The sequence below is a fragment of the Sinocyclocheilus rhinocerous genome, unplaced genomic scaffold (assembly GCF_001515625.1).
Source record: "Sinocyclocheilus rhinocerous isolate Xijiao unplaced genomic scaffold, SAMN03320098_v1.1 scaffold1041, whole genome shotgun sequence".
Classification (NCBI taxonomy): domain Eukaryota; kingdom Metazoa; phylum Chordata; class Actinopteri; order Cypriniformes; family Cyprinidae; genus Sinocyclocheilus; species Sinocyclocheilus rhinocerous.
Window position 1 is genome coordinate 326,051 of NW_015637595.1, and position 24,451 is coordinate 350,501.

Consider the following 24,451-nt stretch of genomic DNA (forward strand, 5'->3'; position numbering starts at 1 on the left):
AAAACGTTATTAAAATAATAATTATATAAAAAATAAGAAATATTACTTGTAATTGTTAACTGTAAATCAAGTGTTTTTCTGATAAAAATTGTGAAAAAATCCAGGTTTATAGTGCATGTTATTCTATTATGTCAATTATAATATCAATAATTTTGTGATTATATATAAATATGGCTACAAAATAATAATAAAAATACTTATTACTATTAAAAATAAAAAGATTAATAAAATAATGCATTTTCTAAAAACAATAAGAAGTATTACTTGTAATATTTCACTGTAAAAAGAAAGCTTTTTCTGATAAAAAAAAATGTGATTGTGATTTTTTTTTTTAAATCCAGGTTTGCTGTGTTTGTTTTTGTGATTATATATAAATTATAATATTAATAATTTTGTGATTATATATCTATATGTCTACAAACTACTACTACTACTAATAATAATAATAATATGCTAATAATTATTATTATTTAATAATTGCAATATTTCACTGAAATTAAGTATTTAACAAATTATATAATAATTATTTTATTTTACATACATACATACATACTGTAAAATATACATACAACTGTAAAATTACAACACTATTACAATATGTATGGCTGTCCTAATTTCTTAATTTTTAAACATTTTTAAAACATCAAACTTTTATTTTGATGGAAAACCCTCCCTGTTCTTGCTAGTACTATTCTGAACAATACTTGAAACTTTGTATTGCTTGCACTTCTCGTGTGTATTGCCTCCTTAAGATGAATGGCTTGTTGTATTTTCCATTTGCAAGGCACTTTAGATTACAAAAAAAAAATGAAATGAAAAACCACAGGGAGCCATTAAAGCTTCTCTTTTGTTGATCAGCGCTTCTCATCTCAAGATGGTTTGCATTTGTTGTGTTCCCAAATACATGTTATAAACGACCAAAACTCAAGTTTTGACAAGTTAGTTTAGAGCAGCATTTACTCTGAATTTACTATGCAAATCATAAAGCGTGATTTCAGAATTTTGATTAATCATGCAGTCCTATATATTCATGCACTTCATCTTGAGATCTCCAGCAGACCTTCAGAGTAGTGCGAGAGGGTCAGCAGACTGACGCAGGAGGCTCCTGCTCCGGAGCCGAAGATGGTCACTCGCTCCGGATCGCCGTTAAAAGCCTGAATGTTCTCCTTCACCCAGCGCAGAGCCTGGATCTGATCCAGCAGACCGTAATTCCCTTTGGCTGCTTGATCGCCAGTGCTGAGGAAACCTGAAACACAGAGACAGCTGAGAGATCAGGAAATGCTGCAGAGCACATGTTCAGATATTCATCTGTTTTTAAGCTGTTGGACATATACAGACATCTATAAGAGATTTATTTGGATTATGAACACTACGCTGCAGATTTTATAATCACTGAATTAACTAAAACAAAAACAAACAAACAAACAAGTTATAAATAAATGTGTGTGTCTATTTGTTAACTGAAATAAAAGACAATATGTACAAAAAAAACTTTAACTTGAAGTACTTGTATAACTAAAAATAAAAAATAAAATTAATTCAAAATGAATACAAACTACAGATATGTAGACATACATTACAAAGACAAAACAATACATTTTTGTTAACTGAAGAAAAAAATAAAACAAAAATGTTATTTCAGTTAGTTGACAAGGACTGCGCCATCTAGAGTTTCATGCCAGAACTCTGTATATGAACTTAGAAATTCACAAAAATCACATGTTGCTGCACTAGCGTCTGCAATGAAAATTAATGCAGGCATTTCTTTAAACAAAACATGGAAAATTGCTATAATCAACATTAACTCTTTAATTGTCTGTTCATTTCACTGGTCTTCAGCGGTTCTGTCCACGTCTGAAATCCCCCACACTCGCTCTCAATGTAAATATCATGAGCAGCTCGAGATATGAAACAGCAAACTTAATTTCCCTTCAATCTACCCTCGAGGATCAACACTATCATCTGTCACAAGCGTGCTGATGCGAAGAGACGTTCAGGTGGCTTAGCGCGACACTAAACACCTGTTAATGCGTTTAGTCTTCCTTTAGCTCAAGTACTTTCACCTGGAAAAAACTAAAGTGCAGTGGATACACAAGAGCTTCATTTCTGTATGTTATTTATTGATGGGCTTCATCAATCATGTTGGTGCATCTCTGAGGACGCTGCATTATTAATTCCAGCGCCGTGCACAAATAAAAAGCTCTTTGGCTGACCTTCACCTGTGATGCATATACATCTCCTGACTCCAGGCCAGTGCTTGATAAAGGTTAATTGAAGTCCTCGTCTGTGATGTAGGACTTTCAACTGGGCAATTTATTCCTGAGCAATAAACATTGGAGTCCTTCAATGAGCCATGCAGTCATTACCACAAAGCCTCGGCTGTTCTACACTATCAAAAGTGCCTGCTTATCTATGACGGCGAAGCAGCTAAACGAGCTCTTTAACATCTGATGTCTAATGAGATGGATTCTGATATCATCTGTTTATTTTGTGGCAAAATGCCGTGAGGGATGCAGCATTCATCACGCGCTCAACGCACCTCGTGCTGCTTGTTTTCTCAACGCTGAATCTATCAGAGACGTTTTCTCGAGTGAGAAGTGCAGATGAGAAGATTAATTATTTACGCTATAAAAATATAAAATATTGTGCATATTCACCATAAAAAGTCAGCTTACTGTATTTAATATTAGCATTTTTAAAAAATTTACATAAGTTGTAGAAAATACAAATATATGGTGGAGAATATTTGCAATGTAGTGAACTGTATACGGAAAGAAACAAAAGTCAGATTAGATTAGACAGCTGGTTGCTTGAAATAAATGAAATGATGAAGTTTATTAATCCAGAAATGGATTTGTTTGGTAGATTGTTAATATACTGCAAACCACAAGTGCGAAAAAAATAAAACAACTACAACAAGAGTAAACCAGCTAACAGGGAATGTTCTGTTTTTTTAATAGTTTTTTTTAAAAGGACAAAATATTCTCAAAGTAATGTTTATGGAACATTCTTATAACTATATTAATATTTAATATACGTTCTCATAATGTTGAGAGACCAAAATTCTCAAAATGTCCTTGTGATGTTATTTGTACTTGATAAATATTCTAAGAAATGCTTTTGTAACCTTTAAATAATGTTATAATCACGGCAAGAAAACTGGACATTTTAACGTTCTTAGAATTTTAAAAATAAATGTTCAAATAATGTTATATTTTGGGTGAAAATAAAGTTAGCAGAATGTTGGTAGAAAGTTCTTGTAGTTTTTCTAACCTTTAAATACAGTTACAATCATGACAAGAAAACTGGATATTTTAATGTTTTAGAAACATTTTAAACAATGTGTTTGTCCAAAATATTACATAGACTACTGTTCAGAAGTTTCAGAAGTCAGCAACTTTTTTTGAAAGAAATTAATACTTTCATTCATCGAGGACACATTAAATTGATCAAAAGTGCCAGTAAAGTAATTTATAATGTTAAAAAAGATTTCAATTTCCAATAAATGCTGTTCTTTTAGACTTTCTATTCATACGTGAATCCTGAAAAAATAAAATGTCACAAAAAATATTGTGCAGCACAACTGTTTTCAACATTGATAATAATCAGAAATGTTTCTCGGGCAACAAATCAGCATATTAGAATGATTTCTGAAGATCATGTAACACTGAAGACTGGAGCAATGATGCTGAAAATACAGCTGCGCATCACAGAAATAAATTACAGTTTAACAGATATTCACATAGAAAACAGCTGTTTTACATTCTAAAAATATTTCACAATTTTTACTGTATTTTTGATCAAATAAATGCAGCCCTGGTGAGCAGAAGAGACTTCTTTAAACGGTAGTGTATTTCAGTTAAATTCAGGATCAGTTCAGTTCCGTTTTTACTATACAGTTTTACTCCAAAGCAGCATTTTAGAGAATATAACATAAGAAAGATTAAAAGAGAAGGGATGAAAAACAGACGTAACGGACTTTCAGGCTTCAAATGAGCTCTGTTATCTGCAATCGCCAACATCTTCCGAGTAGATCAGTCACTTACGCCCGTCTTTACAACAGAAATAAATGTGACCCTGCAGCACAAAAGCAGTCTTAAGTCGCTGGGGTATATTTGTAGCAATATAGACTGGTTTTGTGCTCCAGGGTCACATTTAGCCTTGAGATTACATGAAATGTCAGCTGAATTTCTCCGTGAAAGGATGAGACGCTGCAGGAGAATCATGAGACAGAGCTCGCTCAAACAGACGCTGTCGGCTGAAGATGAGGAGTCTTTATGTGGCTTAGTCTGGTGTCGTTTCTCCTCAGACCTCCAGCCTTGATCTGTCCCTGCTGGATCGTTTTGCCCTTTAAAACACACTGAATCTGTGATCATTTCTGAAGTACTGGAGCCAGAGAGAGGAGACAAGGACTTCTAGACCTTGGATGTGAAATATCCTGCAGCCACATCCATTAAGTGGCTGGGGTATATTTGTAGCAATAGCCAACAATACATTGTATGGGTCAAAATTATACATTTTTCTTTTATGCTAAAAATCATTAGGATATTAAGTAAAGATCATGTTCCATGAAGATAGTTTGTAAATGTCCTACCGTAAATGTATCAAAACTTAATTTTTGATTAGTAATATGCATTGCTAAGAACTTCATTTGAACAACTTTAAAGATGATTTTCTCAATATTTAGATTTTTTTGCACCCTCAGATTCCAGATTTTCAAATAGATGTATCTCAGCCAAATATTGTCCTATCCTAACAAACCATACATCAATGGAAAGCTTATTTATTCAGCTTTCAGATGATGCATGCATCTCAATTTCGAAAAATTGACCCTTATGACTGGTTTTGTGCTCCAGGGTCACATTTAGCCTTGAGATTACATGAAATGTCAGCTGAATTTCTCTATGAAAGGATCAGACGTTGCAGGAGATTCATGAGACAGAGCTCGCTCAAACAGACGCTGTCGGCTGAAGACGAGGAGTCTTTATGTGGCTTAGTCTGGTGTCGTTTCTCCTCAGACCTCCAGCCTTGATCTGTCCCTGCTGGATCGTTTTGCCCTTTAAAACACACTGAATCTGTGATCATTTCTGAAGTACTGGAGCCAGAGAGAGGAGACAAGGACTTCTAGACCTTGGATGTGAAATATCCTGCAGCCACATCCATCCAACCACTCTAAGATCAATCAAATGTGAGTTTATACACACTACTATTTTTCCTCTTCCGCTCAGCAAAGCTGCATTTATTTGATCAAAAATACAGTAAAAATTGTGAAATATTATTGCAACTTTAAACAGCTGTTTCTATGTGAATATCTGTTAAACTGTAATGTATTTCTGTGATGCGCAGCTGTATTTTCAGCATCATTACTGCAGTCTTCAGTGTCACATGATCTTACTTTAAACAGCTGTTTCTATGTGAATATCTGTTAAACTGTAATGTATTTCTGTGATGCGCAGCTGTATTTTCAGCATCATTACTCCAGTCTTCAGTGTCACATGATCTTCAGAAATCAGTATAATATGCTGATTTACTGCTTGAGAAACATGTTTGCTGCTTGAAATAGAGCAAACATTAACTGAAATAAAATCAAATGTAACAAAAATTAAACTTGTTTTATTTTAGCTAGCTGCTGAGGCAACATTTCTCATTTTCATTTAGTTTAACTTGATGTATTAGAATAACTAAAACTAAAGTAAAAATTAATAAAACATTATAGACATATTTATAAAATAATAAAAATAACAAAAACACAAAACAAAATGACGAATGCTTTCATTCAAATTCAAATTTAAATAAATAAATTAAAAATTAAAAATACTAATAAAAACTATACTAGTATCTCACCTTCTGCTCATCAAGGCTGCATTCCATTTGATCAAAAATGCAGTAAAAACTGTAAAAATTGTGAAATATTATTAGAATGTAAAACAGCTGTTGTCTATGTGAATATCTGTTAAACTGTAATTTATTTATGTGATCAAAACTGACTTTTCAGCATCATTACTGCATTCTTCAGTGTCACATGATCTTATTATCGATCATAATTGTTCCAGACTTTTGACTGGTATAGTGTATTTTTGGACAATGTTTGGTAATCACAACAATTATGAATGAGTTTAATGACGGACTCGAGAGACATCAATCTCTTCCATCCAGCTCGTTCATGCTTTGTTCAAAACATCACATCATTTGGTACAAAAGATCTGATGGTAATGACCAAAAGTGCATTCGGTCTGAATCTGAAGGCCTCTGGGAAGTGTTTGGATCTAATTCCACACGGAGAAAAGAACACGCTCTCTTCTTAAAAGAGGGATGCTGTTAAAAGCAAGCTTTTTCGTCTCTAATTCAGCGCCAAGGACCTCAGCACCTTCAAACGAAATCTGCTTCAATATCTTGATGAGAAAGAGAGCCAGTAACAGCCGGACGATCCAAGGTCACCGCATTCAAAACTCAGAAAAATAGACTCACAAACAGAAATAAACTGCTCTGCACCAAACATATAAATAATATAAACTGGATGTGTGGATTCAAAATGAATGAATCATAAATCTGCACACTTAGACTGCAAATTAAAACACTTGCGAGAGCTGCTTTGTGTTCGTGTTTATAAGTATTCTTAGTGTTTTAATAAGCTTTCAAATCCTCACCGTGTTCTTCTGTTCAAAGACACAGCATTATAAAAGCTTTATTTTATAGAGAGGAATCTATTTTTGGCAGAACTTGTAATAGCCAACAACCTTCATTATGAAAATGAATAAAAGATCCTTTAATGAACATCTGAAGGCTTTCTAACATCATCTCTTACGTACTGTGTGTTTACAGGTTTCATTATCTTTAGCTTGTATGCAAAAATACTAACAAAATTAAATAAGTCTTTTTTGCTTACCAAGGGTGGATTTATTTGATCAAAAATATTGTAAAAATTGTGAAATATTATTATCACTTAAAATAACTCTTTATATGTGAAAATGTGTTAAACTGTAATTTATTTCTGTGATCAAAGCTGAATTTTTAGCATCAGAGTCTTCAGTGTCACATGATCCTTCAGAAATCATTCTAATCAGGGTTATTATAATTAAAAAAAATTAAAAACATTTAAAAAAGCATTACTTTAAATAAAATAACCATTAACAAAAATAATATAAAATATTAAAAATATAAAAGAAAAAAATATTTTGACTAAAACTAAAAACATAACATTTTTGTTACTTGAAATGAAATAACGATTCAATGAAATAAAATATAAAACATATATGAAAAATATTTTAACCAAAACTAAAAACATAACATTTTAGTTACTTGAAATAAAATAACCATTAACTAAAAAAATTAAAAAATAAAAATAATAAAAATAATATTATATATATATATATAATAAACTAATACCAAAAACATAAAATAGAATTTGTTACCTGAAATAAAATAACTAAAATAAAAAAAAAAAATAATAATAAAAATAGCAAAAACACAACAAAATTACAAATTTTTTTACAAAAAAACCAACAAAAAAAACTGATTCAATATATTAATAAAAACTATATCTCAGTGATACTAAAATAACACTGATTCTAATATGCAGATTTGGTGCTCAAGAAACATTTCTGATTATTATCAATGTTGAAAACAGTTGTGCTGCACAATATTATTGTGGAAAGCATCATACATTTTATTTTTCAGGATTCACAGATGAATAGATAGTTCAAAAGTACAGCGTTTATTTAAAAACAGAAATCTTTTGTAACATGTCTTTACTAGCACTTTTGATCAATCTAATGCGTCCCTGACGAATTAAAGTACTAATTTCTTCCAACAGCAGTGTAAATAAGATCCTCATGCATGCATTAATACGTTTCGAGCGACTCACCTAGCACTCCTAACCGGTAGTTCACGGTGACGACGATCACGTTTCCGTAGCTGGCGAGGATGCTGCCGTCGATCATGTTCCCCGTTCCCTCGACATACGAGCCGCCGTGAATATAAACCATGACCGGCTTCAAGCCCGTGTCGTCATGCGCATCTGAAACAGAAAGAAAAATCACTTAATACAAGCAACAAACACAGTCTCTTAAGAGAACAGATCAGGCAGAAATAAAAACTGACGGCAGTAAATATTGACAGATGAACTCTTGCATTAACTCATCTCAGTCTGTGTACATTTAGAGTAAATATATTAAAGTGTTTGTGCTTAATAGAGTCGTCTGAGGTCATTACTAGTGTTTTATATCACGTCCATTAAGTCATAATGTTCTCCATTAAAACAGAAGACACTGGAGCGCTGTGGAAAACTGGGTGTTTTCGTTCACTATTGAGGGCAGGACAAAACCCGGCCAATTATGAAAAACTGCTGATGTTTCCATTAAGTATGAAATATAAAACAGTGTTTAATGAGAAAGAGGATGCTTACTGTTATAAGTTACCGTGTTTCCCAGGAGCGTTTAAAAAAAGCTTCTTATGAAAACCTAGTTTCGTCAAACCATTCTCATGGAAATTAAAATCAACTTATCTTCACATAAACACAGCATTGAAGGAAACATTTATATAACTGCTGGTGTGAGTCTCTCTCATCATTTTAACCCTATAAATGATCAAAACTTTGCTGTTTCACTCAATCTCCTCCCGTCTTCTGTCTCTGATTGAGAGTTTAGAGTGTTTTATCCAGTAAAAGCTCTTTTAGTGTAATTGTAGAAACTCTTCTCGTGTCAAATCTTGACTGATTTTGATCAAGTAAGCGTCAGAATAAATGCAGTAATATCTCCAGATGAACACTCACTGGACTGAAGCAGCTCAGCTTTACTTGATTCTCCATCAATCATGTTTTAGAGTCTCAAATCTGATCCTCAGGATCTTTTGAGGAGCGTTTGTTTCCAGAAGCTTTACTTTCACTGTTCCTCAGCGGAGGAATGATCTTCACAAGCCTCCAGAACATCTCACATCTTCTGAGGAGCCTTTATTTCTTCAGCTCTCAATCACTGCATTATATGTTTGGAGCATTTCAATCTCATCTTACTGAGACTATACTGGAGATATAGAGCGACCGCTGATATTTATATCATTTTATGTTAGTGTCTGCTGCACTTTTATAAAGAGTTCCCTGATTTACATCACAAGCATCATTATAGATACTTTATAAAAATCTAAATCCATCAGTCAATCACTATTACACAAATATCAGTACAAATCTTTAAAAAAATAATTAAAGACATAAATACGTAAATGCATTTTTAGTACTTTCTTTGAAAAGTCAGCAACTAGCATAATTTTTCTTATTTTTTTTTCTTTTAAATATGACAATATAGTTTCATAGTCATCAATATAGTTTTTTTCCTTTTTATTTATTAGATTTAGTTTATTTAGTTTTAGTTAGTATATCCATCTATATATATAAATATATATATACACACATATACAGGTTCATCTCAAAAAATTAGAATATCGTGAAAAAGTTAATTATGTTTGGTAACTTATTTCAAAAAGTGAAACTTTCATATATTCTAGATTCATTACATGTAAAGTAAAACATTTCAAATGTTTGTTTTTATTTTTTTTTTATTTTGATGATTAGAGCTTACAGCTCATGAAAGTCAAAAATCCAGTATCTCAAAATGTTAGAATATTTCCTAAGATCAATAAAAAAAAAGGATTTACAAAACAGAAATGTTTAAGTTCTTTAAAGGGGTCATATGATGCGATTTCATTTTTTCCTTTCTCTTTGGAGTGTTACAAGCTCTTGGTGCATAAAGAAGATCTGTAAAGTTGCAAAGACTAAAGTCTCAAAAAAAAAAAAATTTCACGATATTCACATTTTTTTTAGATGCACCTGTATATATATATATATATATATATATATATATACATACACAGTATATATAGCATACAGTATATATACAGCATTTATTGTATTTCAGGTTTTAGATTTATTTTAACCTGGAAAGACCTACAACCTGAGAACTGAGAACAGTGAACAAAACTTGCACGACCAGCTCTTGAGTTCTGCATCTAATGTTTTGTTTGTCATCTCCGTTCATCATGCGTTTCATTATGTTGTGCTCCTCGAGGCGATGCGCTGCGTTACTGATGAATCTACTAGAGCGTCACAGTTTGGACATCAACTGCTAAATCATGAATCCATCTCCTTAAGGAATAAACGGCATATTTAGTTTCTGTCTATATGAGAAACAAGAAGCGACACGCGAAAATAAGATCATGGCAATCCCATGAATACATGGATATGATGATAAAACGGCTCTGTTCCAACAGCTAGTGAGCGGCCTAAGTAGACAGCATGTTAATGCATCACAGACACGCTTCTGTTCCACATATTACAGCAGCATTTCATGAATCCTTTGTCAAGAAGTCAATCCCATACGGCAAAAAATCTTTGCAAGGATAAAGCATGAGAACCAGTGATTATAAATATAAGTCAGTCAGTACCAATAAATATGCATAAATAAAAATAAAGGTTTTAGTATTTTATACAACATTTTTATCCATATCCATCATCATCATCAAGAATTCACTTCGGTCCTCATTTATAATTTCATAATAATTATACATAATGTTACATTAAACGAAAAAGGTTCATATGTAAATTTATATTTTTTCATAAGCATCCACTATTCCATATCCACTACTACAACAAAACAAAACTGGTACTTCAGACAAATTTGCTTAAGACCTTTATACATAAATGAAAAAAAGGGCAGCAAAGGGGTGGAACATTTCCAGTAAATTTCCAGAATTCTTTCTGGAAACTTTTGGAAAGTTTCTGCCCCTTTTGCAACCCTACAGAAAACTACAACTTTCATAAACTAATACAGCTGTATTAAGAATTTCATATACGCATAATTCATTTTGAGTTATATATGTTGAGTTTGAGTTATATATTTTTAATTTTGCTCTGTGTGTGTATATATAGTTCAAAAGTTTGGGGTAAGTAAAATTTATTTAAGAAACTGATATGTTTATTCATCAAGGATGCATTAAATTGATCAAAAGTGACAGTAAAGACATTTATAATGTTACAGTAGATTTCTATTTCAAACAAATGCTGTTCTTTTCAACTTTCTATTCATCAAAAAATCCTGAAAAATAAAATGTATCACGGTTTCCGCAAAAATATTTTGCAGCACAACGGTTTTCAACATTGATAATAATCAGAAATGTTTCTTGAGCAGCAAATCAGCATATTAGAATGATTTCTGAAGATCATGTGACACTGAAGACTGGAGTAATGATGCTGAAAATACAGCTGCAGATCACAGAAATAAATTACAGTTTAACAGATATTCACATAGAAAACAGCTATTTTAAATAGTAAAAAAAAATCACAATTTCTACTGTATTTTTGATTAAATAAATGCAGCCTCAGTGAGCAGAAGAGACGTCTTTCCAAAACATTTAAAAAACTTCCCAACCCCAAACTTTTGAATGGTATATATACATAGATATATGCAAAAGTAATGTATTTTAATAAGTGTACCTTCCTCCGTGGGCACGTAGATGTTGAGGTACAGACAATCTTCGCTCTGCTCGTGTACGTACGACGCGACCGTGTCCAGGTTTGCAGTAAACCACACCGGAAGCATGTCTGTGAGCAGCAGCCGGTCCTCCAGATACTGCGGACACACCGGAGCGAACTGCGTGGCGTTCCTGATGCCGGGCCACGACGCCGGCGGCTCCGGGACCTGGAAGCGCCGCTGTCCAGTAGGGGGCATCGCATACGGGACCCCCAGATACTGCTCCACGGGGCCCAGGATCTCACTGGGCATCGCCACACGCAATCCACGCAGCTTCCCGTAGTTTGTGGTGACGGTGGTGAACTGTGCTTGCTGACAAACGACGAGCGTAACTCCCCAAACCACAGAGACGACCCGAAGGATCATTCTCAGACAAAGCATGGCAAAGGCAGCAAAGCAAAGGCGTAATCCTCACAAATGTGCGACCGCAGATCTGTTAATCCAAAGCGCCACAGATCCTCAGACGAGCTGCTTCGGCCCTCGAGTCGACGGAGACGGTGCCTGCCATGTTTCAGAAACACAAGTATATCCTGATTTGATTCCAGTCAGATTGAGCTACCTGTGGGAGAGAGAGGAGCACATTTAAATTATGATTTATATCAGAAATATACTCAATACGGCTGGGCAAGAGACACTATATGGTCAAGGACAAGAAGGGGCTTTCATGCATCAAAACAATAAAGTTTAATCCAGGTTTAAATTTCTGAGCAAAAAATTATGACTATCATACATGTGTACCATTATTTACAGAAAAAAATGCCTTTCAGTGTAACAATAATTAATGTAACCAACCAGAATCATTAAAAGACTCTCAAAATACAAATGAATTGATTTTAAATCTTTGCCACTGTCCTTCAAACCACTAGGTTTTACCCATTTGTCAGCAAGAAGTGTTTAATCATTTAATTTTATTTATTTTTGGACATATAGTATTCATATAGTTGTATCTCAGCCAAATATTGTCCGATCCTAACAAACCATACATCAATGGAAAGCTTATTTATTCAGCTTTCGAAAAATTGACCCTTATGACTGGTTTTGTGCTCCAGGGTCACATATATATGTTACGCTAAGTGACCATGGAACATTATTTCAACCATATTTTGACATTTTATTTTCACAAAAGTTATTTGAAACATTAAAGTAGATATGTATTTAATAGGCTTTCTGTTTATATAAAATCACTTTTGTAAATTTAATTTGATGCGGACACCAAAATGGGATGTCTCATCTTTGACTCATATGCAGTATACATATACATAAATAATAGACATAAATCTAAACAAGTTTTCCAGATTTGAGGTTGATATCTATGGAAGCCCATTTCTGTAAAGGGCGAGGATTTTTATCTCACAATTCTGACTTCATATCTTGCAATTCTATTTTGGTTTGTTTGTTTCCACCATGGAATAAAAAAAAAAAAAATAATAAAAAAAAAGTAAAATCTCACAATTTTTATATTTTTCACAGAATTGTGAGAAAAAAAGTCTGAAGTCAGATCAGTTTAAATCTCACGATTCAGTTTATTCCGCCACAAAATAAAAAAATTAAAATTAAAACATTAATTGTGACTTTTTTCCTCACAATTGCAAGTTTGTTTCACTCTTCTGACTTTTCAAAAAAGTCTGAATTGTGAAATATAAATTCAAAATTGCAAGAACAAAAAGTCCAAATTGTGAAATAAAAATTTACTTTTTTTTTTATAAAAAAAAAATAAAAAATCATGCTTCATGCTTTTAATGAAGTCTGTGCTTCAAAGCATTAAAACACTTTACAACCATTTAAGTTTGAAAACATGAATTCAAAATATTAAAGTTATTGCATATTAACACACTGCTCTTAGACCAGCTAGAATCAGCGAGCAAATATTGATCTTTCCTTGTCTCATGACTTGTGTTCATTTTAAACAGTATCTCGACAGTGATCGGTAGTTGTTTCGTCAGTCTTTGCACACACGACTAAGTTTATTTACTCTTAGAATTTCTTCAAAAGCCTGAAAACCGTCATCTCATCTCTGGATTATCCGAATATCTTCTTGGTTCAACACATTAAACTGGACAGACTCACTAAAAATGCTGTCTGTGGTTAATAAATAGCATCTCTTTTAGTCAAAAACACCAACCAGGTTAAATTGTTAGCATCCTGTAGGAATGATAACACAAATATGATTGCTTTAATATCTCCAAACACTCCTGTAGAATCTCAAACAACATATCAGTGCATCAGCCATCATTCACGAGCGACTCAGAAGCATCATTTAGCAGATTCACCTCTGCATTTCAATGCATTTGTCGCTCCTAAAACATCACAATGTCTAACAGTAACACCAAACCACAATACTGCAGTTCTAATGGCGTTTTTGAGCCCATGGAGCGGCTGTGAAAAAACACACTCGGCTTTGTATTATTTACCATCCATTAAAATGAATGAAATGTTCAGTGGCTTCGCTGGCAGGGAGAAAAGTCCAGGCTCTCTAATAACGCGGGCCGTATAAATCTGGCACATTCATTCAGCAGTCATCTGAACGCTCAGAGCCATTAACAAAGCTGTCAGCCAGACATCTGCAGCGCTTGGCACATCTCATCTGTGGGTGTCCACTTATGTAATGTTGAGCAACACAAAATATATTATTCATGAGGATCCTCGTCTCGTTTAACAGTTAAAATGTCTAAACATTCTTATAAAGCATAAAATATTTACCTGCAGACAAAACAGAATGAAATATTAATGCTTTTTTTCAGAGATTCTATCGTGAATATAAAGGTATTAAGCATCAAACAATAAAAAAATATATAATAAAAAAGAAAATAATAATAATAATAATAATAAAATAAAAAAAAACATATACTCCAGATGGATTCTCTAACAACAAGGCTTAATATCACATTTGCATCTCTGGTAAATATTTTGCCATATTTTGATATTTGTACAGGACAAGAAGACAGAAGTGAGAATAAATTGTGATTTTTTTTTTTTTGCACTGTAAATAAGCTAAAGCAAAATAAGAGTAACTTTTAATTTGTTATAAATTACAAAAAGTGAGTTGTGCATTTGTATTGCTTCTTTTTTCAGAGAAACTATCTTGAATATAAAGATATTAAGCATAAACAAGTGAAATAAAAAAATGCAAGAGTCAAAATGTCAAGTTTGCTTTAAGCATGTTGCAACATCTGTACGAATACATAAGAATAAATTCTGTCTTTTCACAGTGTAAACAAGGTGAAGCAAAAAAGTTTGTTATAAATTACATAAAGTGTGAGTCTGCATTTGCATTGCTGATTTTTTCAGAGAATGTATTTTGAACAAAGATATTAAGCATAAACAAGAGAAATATAACTTTAAAAAAAATGCAAAGACAAAATAAACTTATATTCCAGAGATTCTCTGACAACAAGGCTTAAAATCTAATTCACTTCTTGCTCTAAAGATGTTTAGATATTAGATTGCAGTGTAAACAAGCTAAAGAAAAATAAGAGTAACTTTTTATAAATTGCATAAAGTGTGAGTTGTGCATTTGCATTGCTGATTTCTCAGTGAATCGATCTTGTACATAAAGACATTAAGCATAAACAAGAACGAACGTGAAATAAAACTAAATGAAAATAAAATCCAGAGACAAAATACATTTATATTCCAGAGAGATTCTCTGACAAGCCCAAAAAATCATATTTGCTTCTTGTTTTAAGGATATTTATATGACAAAGAGACAGAAGTAAGAATAAATGAGTAACTATTAATTTGTTAGAAATTACATCAAATGTGAGTTGTGCATTTGTATTGCTGCCTTTTCAGTGAATCTATCTTGAGGATAAAGATATTAAGCATTAATCAGAGAAAAAAGTAATAAAACTAAATGAAAACAAAATGCAAAGAAAAAAAAATGCTTATTTTGGATAGATTTTCTGACAGCAAGCCAAAAATATCGCATTTGCTTCTCTAGTAAATGTCTTGCTGTAAGGATGATTAGATATTTGTAATGAAAAAGACAAAACTAAGAACAAACTCTTACGAATGTGACCTTTTGCAGTGTAAACAAGCTGAAGCAACAATTCATAAAGTGCGAGTTTGCATTTGTATTGCTGCTTTTTCAGAGAATGTGGAGTATAAAGATATTAAGCATAAATGAGAAAAAAGGAATACAACTAAATGAGAATAAAATGCAAAGACGAAATACACTAATAGTTCAGATAGATTCTCTGACAACAAGCCAAACATATCAAATTAGCTTCTTGCTTTAAGGATGCTTAGATATTTGTACAGGACAACAATATTTTTTTTTTAAATAGTTAACAATGTTTTCTTTTTTTGTTGCAGTGTAAGCTGAATAAGAGTAACTTTTAATTTGTTATAAATTGCATAAAATTTGAATCATGCATTACATAAACAAGAGCATTACATAAACTACAACTGAGCTTAAATGAGTCAAATCAAGGCTCATTTAAAAGAATTACAATTAAAGGTGCTGTACATCGTGTCTCTGCTGGCTGCTGGCAAAGCATCAAGCTGTGTGGAAATGTAATTTTCAGGAATATAATATTCTCATCAGCAGGATTCGGGAGCAACAAACACAAAACTTTTAACTAGTTTTCACACAAAACCTTGACAATCACAATCACACAGTTCTTGACAGGTTTGTCCGTGTCGCTGTTTTCACCTCGTTCTTTCTCAACCTGCTGATTCGCTTCAAAACTAACAATGCTGCTTGTTTACAGTCCGCCTGTGCTTAACAAACCTGCTCAGCTTTAACTAGAACATGTTTGATCAGGTTGTTTGTGTGTTTCATGCATTCCTGTAGATCATGGTGCTCGCAACACCAAGGTCATGGGTTTGTTTCCCAGCGAATGCATAGCTTGAATGCAATGTAAGTCACTTTGGATAAATGCATGCGTTGAGACGCAGTGATGAATTTGGGATTTCAATGTAAGAATAACATCAATTTCCAATTTTTTTCCCCACTCATTTGTGATTAAAGTCATAGTTCAGGCAAAAATGAACATTTGCTGAAAATGTGCCATCCGAGATCGGGATGAGTTTTTTCCTTCATCAGGTTTGTAGAAATGTAGCACTGCATCAGTGTCTCAGCAATGGATGCTCTGCAGTGAATGGGTGCCGTCAGAATGAGAGTCCAAACAGCTGATAAAAACATCACAATAATCCACAAGTAATCCACAGCACTCCATCTCATCCTGATCTCGGATGATCTGAGGGTGAACACAATTTCAGCAAATGTTAATTTTTGAGTGAATTATTAGTATTTTTACTATGCATTTATACTGCACTCACGCCGAGACATTTCTAGCCAAAGCTGGTGCACAACCTGCATGCTGCCATCTTTTCTCCCTGACGCTCACCGAGTCATTCACCTGAGCTATGAATGCCATGTAGCACAGGTGTAGTTACAGCATCAACCAGCAGGGGACCTCTAATGAGCACAACCAGACAAACCCTGAGCCCTTTGAAATAAATGAGCATAACTAAATTATACTGCCTGCAGAAATGTCCAAGACGTCTGGACAGCATTGAATGTTATTACATGTCTCCAATAAGTGTCTGTGTGCATATATGATCATATTATGAGAGATGCATGCAACATAGATTAACATGCTCAAACAACATATACTAAAATACACAGGAAATATGTTTTTACAAAAAAACTAAAAACACCTGCTATAAAACCTGCATGCTTTGTGAAGCTTAGAATATAATGTGTGTTTAAAGGAATAGAACTATTCATCCAAAAAACGAGAAATGATTTATCCATACAACAAGGCTCTCAAATCTCTTTCTCATTAAGCTGTTATTCTTAATTTTACTCATACACTGAAACAATGGCATAGGATTTACTTTGAAACGGTGTTATTTTAGTTTCATTTAGATACTATATTTTTATGAACATTTCAAATCAGTTTTAGTTTTTATTTTCATTTTAGCTAGTTTTAGTAATTTTGTTGTGTTTTTGTCATTTTTAGTAGTTGTATTTTTTTTTAAATATATGCCTATTTCTATTTCAGTTTTAGCTACTTTAGTACATTAAAATGAGACAGTTAAGAAATATTTCTCACAACTAGCTGAATTAAAAAATATATATTTTTATAAAAATGTTTAATTTAATTTTATTTTGCTTAGTGTTTATTTTATTTAAAGTATCAACTGTTTAGAATATAAATAAATGGATTTAATTTTCGTTCCAGTTTGTTACCAGTAATAACCCTGCTTTGAAACAATTTTCACTTTGAAATTGCTAGTAAAATTCACAAATAATTACAAAGAAATGGCAAGTAATGCACTGAAATAAACCTGAAATCTTGAAGTTTTTTTTATATATATATACATAAAACATGTTCTAATGATCTTTGCAAAAAAAATGAATGACACTATGGAAAGATACTGTGTGAAAAATGACAAAAACGTTCATTTTTTGGCTGAACAATCCTTTCAAACCTGAGGTAATGCTTGCGGCGGCTGTTCTTTTGTGACACTTTTAGAAACGATCTGAAGTGGCTGCTTATCCCTGCAGGGGTGGCCTTTCAACTCTACTCCTGTCTGCTGAAGCTTTCTGTCCTTGTTGGACGCGTCTGTTCCTCTTGACACAGTTAATAATGATGCACCTGTAATTCACACACTCATGCTGCAATGCAAATCATCAGACCTCATATACTGCTGACAAACGCTGTTGATTTGCAATCAAACTAATGCGTCTCACCTATTTTAAAGGTGATTTAGTCCTCTTTCACATTGCATCTCCATTCATGCACCATGTAGATGTACATACTGTAGTACCACCTGCTGGTTCAGCGATTTCATGTTGAGAATATAAAAAGATGCTTTATCACTGATGACCACCAGTACTAATGAAGAATACTAACATTAACGGCAATGCAAGCAAACCAAAACCTGTATATGATCAGCTGTTTAACCCTTTGATGCAAATGGTCAGATCTTCAAAAAGCCACTATAATCATCTAAACCACTCTTTGTTACATACGGCTGTCTTCTTTATATTGTGTTTTTTTTTTATAAAAACATGGCTGAAAAGTGGTGATGCACCAAGAACCTCTAATATTTAACAACATTATTTTCAAATGCAGGGTGCAATCCTCTCAAAAACATCATTTTGAAATGGAAAAAACATTAAGATACTAACATTAACGGCAATGCAAACAAACCAAAACTTGTTTATATGATTAACTGTAACCCTTTGATGCAAATGCCTACTACAATGGTCAGATCTTCAAAAGCCACTTTAATAATCTAAAACCCATAATTACATATGACTGTCCTCTTTATGGTGTGTTTTTATTTATAAAACATGGCTGAAAAGATGTGATGCACCAAGAACTTCTGTAGTATTTAATATTATTTTCAATTGCAGAATGTAATTATCTTAAAATCATAATTTTAAAAGGGAAAAATAGGAATATTTTATTCTTACTTTTTGATGAAACGTAACATTAGGACACATTAATAATTCTAGCATTAATTGCAATGCAAGCAAACTAAAACCTGTATATATTAACCCTTTGACTCCCACTACAATGCTCAGATCTTAAAAAGCCACTATAATCATCTAAACCAATCTTTCCCATAATTACATACGGCTGTCCTCTTTATAGTGTGTTTTTATTTATAAAAACATGGCTAAAAATTGGTGATGCACCAAGAACCTCTGGAATATTTAACAACATTATTTTCAAATGCAGGGTGTAATTCTCTCCAAAACATCATTTTAAAAGGGAAAAACATTAAGATACTAACATTAACGGCAATGCAAACAAACCAAAACCTGTTTATATGATCAACTGTATATTTGAACCCTTTGATGCAAATGTCCACTACAATGGTCAGATCTTTAAAAGCATTTTAATAATCTATCTGAAAAAAATGCAAGAACCTCTATATAATTTTGGATTGCAGCTGCAACTCTCTCAAAAACATAATTTTGAAAGGAAAAAACAGGAATTATTATATTCTCATCTTGATGAAACAGAACACTGAGATACTAACATTAATTTGCAATGCAAACAACCCAACACACTGCATATGATCAACCATATATTTTAACCCTTTGATGAAAATGTCCACTACACTACTTCAGATCTCCAAAAACCACTATAATCATCCAAACCACTCGTTCCCATAATCATATGGGCAAAACAAATCTGAAAAAAGTGGTGATGCACCAAGAACCTCTACTGCAGGATAGATGTGCAACTCTCTCAAAAACATCATTTTGACGCGAAAACGGGAAACAACATGTTCTTATTCTGAATTGTAATGCATCATTAAGAGGTGATTTGATTTGATCATGCATGCATCAGAGGGCTGATAGAAGTGGGTCTTTGCATTAAAGCACAGGCCGTTCCTAATAAGTCACCAATGACACCAGCTATATTGGGGTTCTTCTGGAGCACCATCTACATCTTAATGAGCGAAACGAGTCGAAAAGCGTAGTATTTAAGGTTTTTCAGAAAGGATGAGGCATTAACGCTGTGCAATCGATGTGAATGTGTAAAGTAGGTTATTAATTCCCTGACGGTCAGATCTTACCTGCTTCACCCGGTTACTGCGTTCCTGTCCTGCGACTAACAGCCTGGACAAACCCTGCACTTAAATCAGCTAAAACCGAAGACATTACACAGACATGGACATGTTTTCCACTGCATCGCTAGATCGTGCCGTTTTCGTGACTCAGAGGATGGTTACGCGTCTATATGATGAATAGAAAGCCGAGAAAAATCTGGGAGGAAAAAACCCATCTTCATCCAAACACACGCATTATTAGACACAGCTGCTTACCTTCAGATCTGCAAGAAAAGGTGAAAAAACCCTTAAATCCGAGATTAGAAGAACAAAAACCGTCCGAACGAGACACAGACGCCAGCGCGCAAAACCTCCATAAAACACCGCGGATATTCAGCGCTTCCCAAAAGGATGGAGAAACGTGCTTACAAGGGTGGACATCACGCATTTAATCACGCACACGAGAATCTGGATCCTCTGATCAATCCCAGCGTCTTGATTCTCTCTCTCTCTCTATCTCTCTCTCTCTCTAATGAGAACCATGGACTGACTGCATTAAAGCTCAGCCAGAGATGTAGCTACACAGAAACATGGAGAACTTGAGAAACGACGGGACGCTGTCTCAGATGGAGACTGGAGTAAGTGATGCTCGTGCATTACAGTGAAGACACACCTAAAACCCATTTAGACTGTGCAGCATCCAGAATCGCACTGAGAACGCTTAATGCATCACTGAATTCGAATTCAGGTCCCAGTTTGAATTTGAATTCAAGGAATTTGAATTACAATGAATTAATTCACAGAGCTGTTGTTAATTCATGATGCATTCAAAATATGTACTATTTTCGCATTCCAGATCCGTTCAGACCCCAAGAAATGTTATTTTATAAAATAATCATAACTTCATATTTTTAATTAATTAAAAAATTAGAAATTCTTTGACATTTTAAATTGCACACGAACCACACATGATGCAAAATTTTTTTTTTTTTTCCTTTTTTCTCGATATTGATGAAAGATTGTAAATATAACCCCATTGGAATGAATGAAATTCCAATTCGAATTTAAAATTAATAATTGCTCAAAACGTGTCAATGTATGCAACCTACATATTTATTTTTAACAAAACAACAAATATTACTCGGGTTGCTCAAATTTCAAATTCATTTTACTTGTATAAACCTTAACTTTCAGATGAAAAAAAAAGGCTGCAATGGTTCGTCAATAGGTGCAAATATGAATGTTCATCAACAAAAAAGTGAGATATGGAGAAAAGGCTAAATGTATTTTACATATGTTTTTCGACACTAATGTAACTTCATAGATATTACTATTTAATTACTAAAATCTATGCATTTTTAAGATATTATGCATCTCTTCTGGGTCAAAACAGACACAATTGCGTTGTGAGGGTTATAAAGATAGATTCGCTTTTGGTTCCTTAAAGAACCTTTCAATGAAACTCTTCTATAAAGAACCTTTTGTGGTTCCATGAATATTAAAGGTTCTCCAATTACACAGTCTATTGCATGTCTTCTGTCATGTGATTGGTAGTTTAGAGTGGGAGAAAACAACAAACAAACAAAAAAAAATTAAAAGAGTAAAAGCTCTTTTAGTGTAATTGTAGAAACGTCCAGCTTCAGCTGCTGCTTCACGTGTCTTTTTGCTGTCATTTCTTCAACAGCACTGGGTTGCATTACATACTGTATGTTTGGATAATTTAATCATCTTACCAAGACATATTATTGGAGATATACAGTGACCACTATACTATACCAGTATCTGCTGTACTGTTATAAAGATCTCATTGATTTACTTTACAAGCATCAGAATTTCAACATAGAAATATCAGCATCTGCACCAAATTCATATTTTTCTCAGTTTAAGTCTCTGAATAAAATTGAGTTTCTCACTGTATGTGAGCCGTAAAATCCTAATGGAGCAAATATGAAGAAAAAAATAATAATTCTAACTATTATTCCATATGTCAGGCTTTACAGGGTTAATAGATGGATTCTCTGTTGAACACTTCCTGACTGTATTGTACTGTAGGGAGATGGTGAAGGGTAAACTTACTCTTTCTGTGAAGAGATGCACTTCGAATGACCCCCGAGCAGCACATGAAGACTGACACTGATGGGTTTAACATCTCTTCCATCAGGTAGGCGGTTAAATGAGTTATTGAACCAGCTGCAGCCGATATCATCTATTTAGGAGTCTGGACAGCCAAACACATTATTGCATTAATCATCATGTCCACTGATCAAACCCAACCGATCAGCACGGGAATATGGTCTGGCACGAGTTTGGAGAGAAATCACTTGATCTTACATTCATTAGTATATTAATACATGTATGTGGGTATATGAAAATGTATTCGTGTAAATGTTGGGACTTCAGTGTGGATAAAACATCGGAGGATTTACGAGAGACTGTATCTCTAGAAGAACAAAGATACATTATAGATACAATTACAGCTGTAAGAAATGAAGATACATAACACAATTTAACACATACATTTGCAAAGATAAATTACAACTATAATAAAAAGATAAAATTAAAAAAATTACAATATTTACAAGAAATTAAATTAGATAAAAACTATAATAAATAAAAGGTAAATTACAAAAATACAAGATTACAAAGAGAAATTACAACTACAATAAATACATCACAAAATGTACAATATTTACAAAATACATTTACAAAGATAAAAGCATAAAAACATTTTTGTTACTAAAAGTAAGTAAAATAAAATATATAGTATATAATGTGTGTGTGTGTGTGTGTATAGAGAGAGAGATTATTTTTTACTAGAATAACTAAAATTTATAAAAAATAAAAAAAACTGTAGACATATATAATAAATAAAATGACAAAAACACACAAAACTTAAAATAACTAAAATTAAAACATGAAATAAGCATGAATACAACTATAGACATTTAAAAAAAAAAAAGAATAAAAAAAGGCAAAAACAAACAACAAAATTACTAATATTTTTAACTACAATTTAAATTAAAAAACAGAAAATATGAAAACTAATTCTAAATATAAAAAAACAATAGTATACGAACAATAACTTTGTAACGATCGGTTTAAAATGGGGTCAGATTAAACCGTGGGAGGAAAAAATAAGCGTTTTAAACAGATGAGACCATGACAAACGTGGAATAAATAAATCGTGTATTTACAGAATTCACAAGGAACTTAAAACAACACAAGAAATCCTAGGCATAAAATCCTCTTATCACTGTGAAGCTGCTTTAAAACTATATGCATTGTATAAAGCACTGTAAAATAAATATATTCTAAATGCTTTTCCGCAAAAATCAAACTCACTACGTGCCGTTTCCTCCTCACAGATTTAATTCTTTTTATCTTGACATCTAGATTATTCTGCATGTCTTTGCATCACTGATAGCTAAGAGTTATCTGCTGGATTCAAAGACGTTGCTTGTGTTTTTGACATGCGTTTGTATTCCCTCAGAAGTCTGCTTTAACACGGACAGACAGAGCACACTGAGAGCTCAGTCTTCAAAGACGTCTGTCTGCACACAGTCAAAGCTCTTATTGATGAAGTGCAGCAAAACAACTTTTTAAGCTCTTCATCATCAGCGTCTCTCCTCCGGACGCCATGTTTGTCTGCGTGGCTGATCAGTAGTCTGAACGCACGGCGAGTCCAAGGTGCCTTTGCTCACGTACAGCATCACCTCTGCTGGAGCAGACGCAGAACACATCTCATGCTTCAGGCTTCACTGCATCACATTACAGCATGCCATTCAAAGATTAAACCTCATGTTTACTGTATATGTACTTCACTTCAATCACAGCAGCACTAACTCACACACAGAGACCTGAGGTCTTTTCTTCATCAGCACTCACACACACGTCAAATGAACTCAAACACATCAACTTCACAGTATTATTAGACTTGTTTCACATTTCCAGAGTTGAAGCCTGTTTGACTTTGGCTTTAAAGGTTGTACGTGGGTCAAAGACGTTAAGAAAAGTGATTATATGTTGATAGAAAGCACATTAAATGTAAGTAAAGTGTCTACTAGTTTTTGGAGAATAAAATGTCAAAATTTGATTGAAATAATGTTACAATGTTACATTATGTAAAAATTCAAACATGCTTATTCTGATGTGTACATATTAAAATATATAAAAGAATAAGAGAGCATATTAAATTTTATTGTGTTTTAAATGAGTAAAATATTCTTACTGACAAACGGGCGAAACCTAGGATAGTGGCACATTTTAAAAATGTAAAATTACAGCTAATTAGTATTTGGGGTGAAAGTAATTAGTCTTTTAATATGTCATAAATTGATTTGTGTTGTAAATATGCCTGACAAGATTGTTACACTGAATGACATTTTAGTGGGTGTCTTCTGTAAATCAGGGACAAA

General features: G+C 33.2%; 1 protein-coding gene across 1 annotated transcript in view; it reads right to left on the reverse strand.

Moving 5' to 3' along the window:
• The window catches only part of nlgn4xb (neuroligin 4 X-linked b), a 21,810-nt gene extending 1,591 nt beyond the window's left edge, over positions 1-20,219 (reverse strand). Inside the window, exons 1-4 of the mRNA XM_016564331.1 lie at positions 20,064-20,219; positions 11,480-12,075; positions 7,865-8,017; positions 1,061-1,246 (exon numbers count right to left, since the gene is read on the reverse strand). Of these exons, the coding sequence (XP_016419817.1) occupies positions 1,061-1,246; positions 7,865-8,017; positions 11,480-11,897 (757 nt within the window). The 5' untranslated portion in view covers positions 11,898-12,075; positions 20,064-20,219. The remainder of the gene's footprint in view (positions 1-1,060; positions 1,247-7,864; positions 8,018-11,479; positions 12,076-20,063) is intronic.
• Positions 20,220-24,451: the final 4,232 nt, after the last annotated feature.